Below are 10,243 nucleotides of genomic sequence, written 5' to 3' on the forward strand. Positions count from 1 at the left end.
CTTTCACGTCTCTATTCTCCCCCGACACCGGCCGTTCCTACGGTTCGCGTTCGAGGGAAGGGCGTATCAGTACAGAGTCCTGCCATTCAGTCTGGCCCTGTCTCCACGGGTCTTTTCCAAACTAGTGGATGCTGCCTTAGCTCCTGTCAGGGAGCAAGGCGTGCAAGTGCTAAACTATCTCGATGACTGGCTTATCTTGGCACACTCGCGAGATGTGTTGTGCACGCACAGGGACCTTGTGCTTCAGCACCTAGACCGTCTAGCAAGCTCTCCCCCGCGCAGAGCACCTCTTACCTCTGTATGGAACTAGACTCTGTCCGTATGTCAGCACGTCTAACCAACGAGCGTGCACAGTCAGTGCTGCGCTGTCTGAGGTTGATCAAGCAGAATCCCTCGACGCCGCTGAAGAACTTTCAGAGGCTCCTGGGGCACATGGCGTCCTCGACAGGGATAATCCCTCTCTGGTTGATGCACATGCGGCCGCTTCAGCACTGGCTACGGAGTCGGGTTCCCTGGACGGCGTGGCACGCCGGCACCAGGCGGATTACGGTAATGCCTCAATGTCTTCGCACTCTATTACCCTGGTCAGACTTGACCTTTCTCCGAGTGGGGGTTCCGCTCAGACAGGTTTCGAGGCGTGTCGTGTTAACGACAGACGCCTCCCTGCAAGGGTGGGGTGCGGTGTGCAACGGGCACGCAGTATCGGGTCACTGGTGACACAGTTTTCGGCTCCGGACAGCTCCTCGCTACTAGAGGTGTACGCCACTGTCCATGAGGCCGTCAGTACAGGCTTCTCAGTATGACCAATACTATGTGACTGGAAGATTACATCTCGTGGTAGCACTCTTGTGACTCGCTGGCCTAGTCAGCGTCGCTTCGCTGGAGGTCGTGATATCGGTGCAAGCGCTGGGGCGTTTAGATAGATCCCCAGTCAGTCTCTCAACACAACGTCGAGAGACCGACTGAAGGGGAACGTCTCGGTTACGTCTGTAACCTCCGTTCCCTGACGTTGTGTCTTCATGCCCCAGGCATGAGAGGGCATCCCGAATCACTGCAGTGACCGGGATGCCCTCTCAGGTTCCTCAGTACAGGTGAGTGAATGACAGCCGCCATCTTCCTTTATACCCGTATGTACGGGGCGGAGACTGGCGTGCGCGTGCCATTCGCCAAGCCCATTGGCGTTTTATAATGAATTATCTCGGAGAAGGTAGGTTCTCAAGATCAAACCCCAGTCAGTCTCTCAACACAACGTCTCCCTCCATCAGTGAACGGAGGTTACAGACGTAACCGAGACGTTCTCTTACCAAATCAACAGAAATAACAGATATAACTGTTCTCAATAATTTCTCGAACAATTAAAGATATCACTGTAGGGTTATAATCTTGTATAAAACATATACTCCGTAAAAAATTCTTTTTTTTCAGTTTACATGTACATTTAAACAAAAAATCTATTGAAAAACTGCATTAAAGTTTTACCTCTGTGTTATGTCACAAAATTTAGCCTTTGTAAAAGTTGCAACTGTTATCCTAGCGTGTTTTGGATGATGCTAAACAGTTCTGAGTGCCTTAAAGGGATAGTTCACCCAAAAATTTTAATTCCGTCATCATTTATTCACCCTCATGTCATTTCAAACCTGTATGACTTTCTTTCATCCCAGAACACAAAAGAAGAACAATAGTAACCAAAAAACATTGACCCCCATTGATTTACTGTAAACCAATCATTCAATGGACTAAGAGCCCCATTGCACCACTGAGACATTTCTCAAAATATGTTATTTTGTGTATCACTGAAGAAGGAGTCTTATACAGGTTTTGGAAAAAAGAGAGGAGAATAAGTGAGATATATTTGTGATGAATCCCTTTAAGCATGTTGTGTTGTTGCAAAGGTGTCCTGTTTGTTTTCAAGTTGATATTCAATTGTAAAGGCTTTTTTAGCATTTTGCTATGCAGTTCGCTAAAGTGTTGCTTTGCAGTTTTTCAAGTGTTTTGTGTGGTTCAGAACCCATAAAGACAAACCGTAAAGTACAGGATCCATGAGATTCCGGTGCATAGTTATAGCTTCAGCCTCTGCATCAATAAAGAAAACAGAGATTTTTTTCACAATACGTGACGCATGTCTCTATTTTGGTCCATATATGGTGGCCTACTTACTGAAACCTCCAACAGACCCGATTTCATCCCATCAAAAGGCCAATGTGGGGTCTTGCTCTCTCATAAACATTTGGTCAATTCAAAATCTCTCTTTCATTATCTTATCCGGCCACCGCTTCTCTCTTCTCATTTATTCTTACGCTTTTCTGCTCTCTCTTCCTCTGTCACCTTTTGTTCAGTACTGTCCTTGCTTCGCACAATACCCTCCATCCTTCAAAATCAACTCATCCTTCCATTTTGTCCGTCTCCATGGTTGCGGTTGTTCCACTTTCATTTATGTCAAACAAGACTCTCCATTTCAGCATATCGTCTCTCGCTCTGGCCTTCTCAAACTTCCGAGGTCATTCAGAGGTTACGCCAATTTATTTTGATCTCTGCCAACTATCAGTTTGACTAATTGCATTTTATAATAGAGTTTTTCGTGGAGAGATCGCTTTGAGCTTACGTAACATCTCTCTGCTGGCGTAGCACATTCAACACTGGAGCTGATGTAAAACTTCAAATCAGTATTCACAGCGAGCAGCGCATGCAGCAAGGCCACGCGAGCCGCCGTGGCATATATGCTAATCTCATAAATGCTCTGTGACAGCGCGCAGACAGAGAACGAGAAACATTTATAGTGTGTTGACAGGAAACTAAACCCCATATGGGCGCATGAGGGTGTGTGAGACAGATAGAAATACAGACAGACCAGCCTGATCTAATTGATCTCATATACGTAGGTATTTGTACGCTGAGTTTACAAGCACAAAACGTACATTTTTATGCTTTTATTGATGCTGAAACATAAAATCTTCACGTATCACAACGTCTAAAACTTTAAAATTGCTGCGTATTTTTAGCTGAAAAAACTTAAAATATTAACAACGCTTGTATCAATAATCAATAATTGTATCGATAAGCGATTTATATTTTTAGATCCCTTAACCTACACCCAAACCTAAATCTAAACCAAATAAGGCTTGGATTTTGTTTTGTTCCTCGCAGTCTAATGGATTCTGAAGATATGGATTACATCTGAAGAATAAAATGGATTCCTTTTGTAATTATTTTGCGTTTTGGTGTATTGTGTGGTTCTACTGTCAATAACAGCATGTTGGAGAAAACGCCTTCCATGTCATACAAACTAAGATTGTAAGACATGATAAGTAATGGTTAAACGATGGCAGAAATGTTATTCATTTTAAGAGTTTAAAGTCTTGTTTCTTTCAAACGAGTTTACAGCAGAAATCACACAGAACCGTAATCCTTTCATAATAAGTAAACTTTGAATGCAATTGAAAACACAATGCCATTGATAGGCCAAACAAATACAATAAAATAAAATAAATGTTAATGCAGCGTTTACGATATGCATAAAGATTCATTTGTAAGTCTGTAAAGTTGAAAGATAAACAGTCAGACAGATATAGACAGACAGACAGACAGACACACGCAGGCAGACAGAACCGTTTAAAAACTTTTCTTCTCCATGATGTTTGTAATGTCTTCAGAGCCTGTTAAACATTAGTGTCAATAAATGTAAGTAATGCTTTCAAGCACACAAGCCGAACAGGGACATAGTCGTAATGTAATCCATCTGCTGGATAATAAATCTAATAAAGAGAAGGCAGAAGAGAAATCCTGCTGTTCATTTATTTATGAAAATGAGCTGTTGTGAATTTCAGAAGCATGTATGGGGGTGCACGGGCAAAACAAATGTTACAGTGAATCTGCAGACTGTAAAATATCAATCTGTCGCTCATGAACATTATAACCTGTTTCTACTCTACGTGTCAAATGATAGAAGCTTCATAAAACAGCTATAGATAATATTCACTGAGTTTACATGTTAAAGAAGTGTAAAGTGGTATAAAATGTACATGCAAATTGCTCAAAAATAACACTTAGCGTATTACAGTAGATAACACGCAAAGACTGAAACAGAGAAGTAGCATAAATAACAAACTTCTTGTTTATAAAAAGGGAAGTTAACATCTTTACTAATAGCGGTGACGGTTTCAGCCAACCTGTCTGGGGCTGATGTTTCATGTCAAACTCATTTCAAAGTGTTTACATACGATTGCTGAATATGCCTGCGAAGCGTGCAAAATTCAGTGTGCAAATTAGAATGACTCTATTTACCACAGTAAAGATCAGCAAACAGCACAAACAACAACAGCCACAATACGTGCATCAAAACACTACACATTATAAATATATGAAAGTATGGAGAAAAATATATAATGTGATGTGTGATCGTACGGTCTATGTGTGTTAGGATGTTATTATGAATATAACATTTTAATATTTTTTCCTCTGTACTGTTAAGAAAAAAAAATATTATTACAAAAGATTTTATAGTTTATAATCACGTATCACGTATTTATTTATTTTGCATTTATAATCCATATAAGTGGGCTTGGGGAAAATATTCATCATGTGGACCTATAGATTTGAGTCTTACCATTATCCAGGGGTTAGGTTTTCAATATTAGGGGGGCTCAGCCTCCAATGAGGATATTCATATACTGTATATAGCACAACATACTGTAGACATTACTAAAATAAATAATAAAGAAAGAATATGCAGAATGAAGTTATTATTATTAAACTTAATATCACATAATCGATCAATCTACATTATTTATAATTCCAAACAACAGCTACAAATCCATATAATAAATGTCACAATAAGCTGCTGAGTCATTATTTAGTAGTGGGATATTTTAATATGATGTTTCCCTGCCATTCATTCTGATCAGCATGAGGGAAGTCACTCATGTGCGTGTTGATCTATCTCATCCACAATGTGTTTTAAATTGATAATAAAAATACTGAAATACTGCGTCAGTATCAAAATAAAAGTAAAGAGCTTCTAGGTACACTTTTGTTAATATCACAGCCACACCAGTCTGAACGAACTCTGTCTACCTGTCGTTTTTCCGGGCCTCTCAAAACTACAGTCCGTTCTCTATATTAACGTGTAGTGTGCCGTGATTGGTGTGAAGTGTGACGAGGGGTGAACGCAGACAAAACTTTTTACAGTGGATGGTTAAGGGTCTTGTATTGCTCCCACATCATATTATGCACGCTGCATTTATAAAAAATAATGGCAAAGATGCAGAGGTCAAGGTAATGCACACCCCTTCCCAGCTAACACAGTAAGTTCTGACAACGTCGGCAGTTCAAAAAGCATTTGACAAAAAGCGGAAAACTTCTGTCCGTATTCTACGTTACATTTTTAACACAAATATATGCTTAAAATACACAAATAACATCTAAACAAATCATAATATAACTCGCATTAACAAATTTCTGACATCAAGACCAGAAACACCAAATTCTGTGTAGCATGCTTGATATTTATTACAACAGCTTTCTCTGTGATATTTCGTAACTGATGCATTAAGGTGTGTTTATGGGTTATTGTACAACATGCTTCATCCACACAGATTTTAGGGCAGGAATTTTTTTTTCCATTAAAAGTTTACTGATAGCCTGACAACTCCCAAGTGTTCGGTTCAGTTGCTCCAAGTGCATCAGTCCCCCTACCCCAGTTTTGCCTTTAGAATGATATACTGGCATACTTACCTTTAACCCCAATGTCACGCTGATGAAGATACATAGTTGTATGCACAATGTAGTGCAGCTGACCTACTTCAGTTGTTCTGTTTGGATAAAAACCTATACAGTCCCTTTTTCAATAAGAGAAATCTGTCATACATTTTCACCCTCTTTCAATCACAGACACCCTGGACTCTGACCCTGGACTGTCATCATTGTTTGCTGCTTTTTTACCTCCTGGTGAATTCTACGGATGAGCAGAAAAACAATTTTGGAATAGAATAGAACGAATGATTTGAGGGGGGAAATTAAATACAGCTGTGATTCACTGCATTCAGACTATAATGGAGTATAGAAGATAGACAGAGCAAGCAGAGAAAGAGAAAGAGACAGGGCAGGGGCAGGGAAAACAATTTATGAGTGAAAAGAATGAATCCGTTATCTGGCTTTAATGCTTCGTACGACCAGCAGGGTACGCTAGTGTTCTGATTCTCACAATAAACTGCTGCAGCAGAGACGGACATCATATTTATTCTTTGTCAAATAATTTTTTTATCAGGCTGCCTTTAATACTTAATACTCAACTGTAAAAATACTTAAATGATAAATATGATTAATTAATAATCATTTCCAAACCTGTACAGTACTATATCACTTTTTCTTGTGCGGGACGCAAAGGAAGATATTTTGAGAAATGTGTCGGAGGTTTTGTGTCCGTACAAGTCAACGGGGTCCCATGTTGTTTGGTAATGAACGCCCTTCAAAATAATTTTGTGTTCTGTTGAAAAAAAGGAAGTCATACTTAGGGTTCGAAATGATACGAGGGTTGCACAAACATAACCACTAGATAAGACTGTGTCTTAACAACTAGTCTCAGTGACTTGCAGTTAGGTAACCTAGGACTAATATTTGCATGTGACTGACTTAAAGAAGTTCTGACCAGTTTTGAAGAATAAAAATTGGAAGACTAACTTGTGAGAGCAAAGGGCCAAAGGTTGAATAAAAAATGACCGAACTTAGGCGAACTAATGTTTAGAGGTATGATGTTTTGGACAAGCTTTTAACACAAAATATTACATTGTTTGTAAGCTATTACTTTTGTTGTGCTTTCAGAAAGAAGCAATAAAGTGCGTTAGAAACTCGAAACATCAGCATGCACAGTAGTGCGACAAAACCCTTGAAACCACATAGCAAAACCCAGGCTATAGCAGATCAACATCCACGCTTTTCTCTTCTAGTAAATACAACACGTATCACAGCAGTGACTGCAAAGTCTCACAGACTGAAGAGAAGATCGGCCACAAACCATGGTGAGTCATCTGCATGTCAATGCAACTTTAACAACTTAAAGTGTTTTTCGGTGAGGTTTGAACTGTATTTTAGTTTACAGATTTTGGAAGAAAACAATTGGCCTAAGGATTTTGTGTAAATATATGTGTAGTATTGGGAGTTTTTTATGATCTAAATGGCTCTTCTAACAGTTAAGTCAAACATAAAAATGTAGAAATGTTACTTCACAGACTTCTAAAAAGTGACCTTTGCAAAGAAGCGATGGTTCTCTTTTCATTTGAGCAAATGTTTTTGTCTAGTCAATATGATTATCAGTTTGTTGTTGATGCCAGTTCTTATCAAGTTCACACAGGTGCCCTAACAAAATAACAGCAACCTTTATTACATTCATTTGCTTGTGTTACAACTTTCTGTAAAATAGAAAACACTATGGTGACTTCGTGACCAGATACTTTTTGGGGGTCTTAAAACTTGCGACAACTATAAATGGTTTACTCGTGTGACGTAAGGGCTTTGTATTTCTTTTAAATGATTTGAATGAAAATCATTTAAATGAAAAATAAACCATTACCATTAATTCATACTGACCTATTGCATTTCCTAAACGTTCTACTTTTGTTACCACTTCCTGTCCTCTATTTTGAAGACTCATTTGAACCACAGCTGTAAAGACGTATTACTCTGCATGATCGTTGTCCATCAAAGCTTTTCAGAGACATCAAAATGTCTGAAACCTTGTTTAAAGTAAATCTGGCAACAAACAGAACGTTTAAGAATAAAAAAAGTAAAACGGAAAACACAGATGGGACACTACGTGAGAAAACCATGCTGAGAAAACATTCTGACGTCAAGCAGTTTGATTGAGATGCATTATCAGATCACGTGCAAAAAAACGTTATCAGATTGAATCAGACAATAGAAAAGTATTCTCAGATTTCAACCCTCATCGCACATGGTCCTGTAACTGTCGTCTTTAAACTTGTAAAACCCCCTCAAGATGTTTCCTCTCTGAACTAACCACTCATTCTAACATTAGTTTTCTCTCTCTTTTAGTTTAACTGTAGCGCAATGTTAAATCACACAGATGTAGCATTTGAACGCGTGGGCTACACTCTCGTGTTTTCCGCTGGCCTTATCTTAAACATCACGGTTCTCTGCATCTTCAGTCGCATCAACCGCTGGAAAGACACCCACATCTACATGCTCAACCTGCTCGTCGCAGACTTCTTGGCCATTCTTTTCATACCGTTCAGAATATTGGAGACGTTCTGTACACTGACTAAGACCGAGTTGTGTACGGTTCTGGTGTGCATGCATTACTCCAACATGTACTGCAGTATATTTACCATCACAGCCATCAGCGTGCACCGATTCCTAGCGGTCAGATTCCCATTTCTGGGCAGAGGAGATGAAGCCAAACGTAAGAAGATCGCAGTTTGGGTATGCATCCTCATCTGGACGATAATCACGGTAATCTGTACGAAATTTCATCAAGATCTTCTCCCAGAATATTTAGAAACCTGCTTTAACAGAAAGTGGAAGAAGAAGCTCAATTGGACCTTTTTCCTTATTTTAGAGATAATTGGATATCTGGTTCCACTAGCCATCATCATGTTCTGCTCCACACAAACCATTTACAAATTGATAAAGTCTACTAAAAATGTTGAGGAGAGCGAAGGGCTGAAAAGAAAATCTATTGCCGCTGTGATCTCTGCTAACATGTTCACGTTCATTGTTTGTTTTACACCAATTCACTTAGGATTTGTTTTGCACCATTTATCAAAAGCCGAGTATAACAACACATGGTATGAGTTTCTGCATGTGGCGGAGTGGATAGCTACAACCAACTGCTGTCTGGATTCAATTGGGTATTATTTTCTGCTTAAAAGAGTTTCCAGAAACTAAGCTGATTCAAGAACATAATGTCACAAGATTTAAATAGTTTAATTTTTTCAACCTTATTTTTTTGTCCTCAATGTCTGATTATAAAGTTTGCTCTGAATGTCAACCTTCATTGTCCACAACAATATTGAAGTGCTTGGCACGACTAAAGATGTATACTTGTTATAACAATCGCTCTGAATAAAGATAGAAATAACACTAAAACCGATTTATTTTAATGTTTGTTCAGTCTTATTTTAATTCATTTTGAAGTCATAGCTCACTCAAGAATTAAGATTCTTGCATCATTTATTCACCCTCATTTCGTTCCGAACCTGTACGACTTTCTTCTGCACACAAAAGAAGATATTTTTAAGAATGTTGACAACCTAACAACACTGGACCCCATTGACTTCCATCGTATGAACACAAAACCACTGAGATATTCAAAATGTATTATTTTGTTGACCACAAACGAAAGAAAGTCATATAGGTTGGGACATGAAGAAGAGTACGTTTCCTCTTTAGACTATTAAGTAATCTTGAGGCCTACTTGTCTCTGGCCCCGGTTGAGAAACGCAGATGTAAGGGCTGTCTGTCCTCTTGTGGTCATCTTGTGTTTTGCAGTGAAATTACAGTACAGTATGTCACCACAGATAAACAGGGATTGTAAATATAAACAAACAAAGAAACAAACAATTAAACAAAACAAATACTGTTCCTATAGCAAATAACAATGCAAACTCCTTAAAGATGTCTTATAGTTGTTGAGATCGTAATGCCTTTATGCAGTTTGGTTATACACAAAACAGCCAAACACGACATTGGGACTCTACATTATCATTATCATATAAAAAGCAGTGGTCCTGTTTATTCTTCTCTTTTAAGTAAGCCAGCAAGACTGTTTAGAGACACCTAAACATTTTGATTTGTAGTCACAAAGTCGAATCCCATTTCTCATAATAACACAATTTTAATGCATTAGAATGAAAACATGATCACTATCAAATAGACCGTAGGCTCTTTGTAATCCAAATTTCTGGCAGAAACTGTTACGTGTGACTAAACACATAAAAAAGTTAAAGAAGGTATGTTCAAAGAAACTGAATTTATCCAAAATGTCTGATGTAATTGACGTGTTGATATGTCTAATTAACTCCATGTAATGATCCTTCAAAACAACATCACTAGTCTTCAGCTATTCAGGAGAAGTTGCCATGGCGATAGAGATCTACATAGCAACAGAGAGATGCTCTGTGAAATATTTAACGTGCGTTCTGTGAAGCCGCCCTCTAGTGGAGAGCGAGTGCACACACTTGGAATAGAATCACAGTTTATCTCAATTATTTCTTCTAGACATGAATCAGAA

At 38.8% G+C, this 10,243-nt stretch overlaps 1 protein-coding gene across 2 annotated transcripts; it reads left to right on the top strand.

Moving 5' to 3' along the window:
• Nucleotides 1-6,982: 6,982 nt before the first annotated feature.
• LOC306891984 (G-protein coupled receptor 55) lies at nucleotides 6,983-8,994 on the top strand. Of its 2 annotated transcripts, XM_079452658.1 has the most exons (2): nucleotides 6,983-7,013; nucleotides 8,047-8,994. In XM_079452658.1, the coding sequence occupies exons 1-2, from the start codon at nucleotides 7,011-7,013 to the stop codon at nucleotides 8,896-8,898; spliced, it is 855 nt and encodes a 284-aa protein (XP_079308784.1). In that variant the 5' UTR covers nucleotides 6,983-7,010; the 3' UTR covers nucleotides 8,899-8,994. The 2 variants fall into 2 exon arrangements, with proteins under 2 accessions (XP_079308784.1, XP_079308785.1); XM_079452659.1 differs by lacking the exon at nucleotides 6,983-7,013 and having other exon boundaries at nucleotides 7,934-8,994.
• The last annotated feature ends 1,249 nt before the right edge of the window (nucleotides 8,995-10,243 follow it).

The sequence above is a fragment of the Barbatula barbatula genome, assembly GCF_947034865.1.
Source record: "Barbatula barbatula genome assembly, chromosome: 3".
Lineage (NCBI taxonomy): Eukaryota > Metazoa > Chordata > Actinopteri > Cypriniformes > Nemacheilidae > Barbatula > Barbatula barbatula.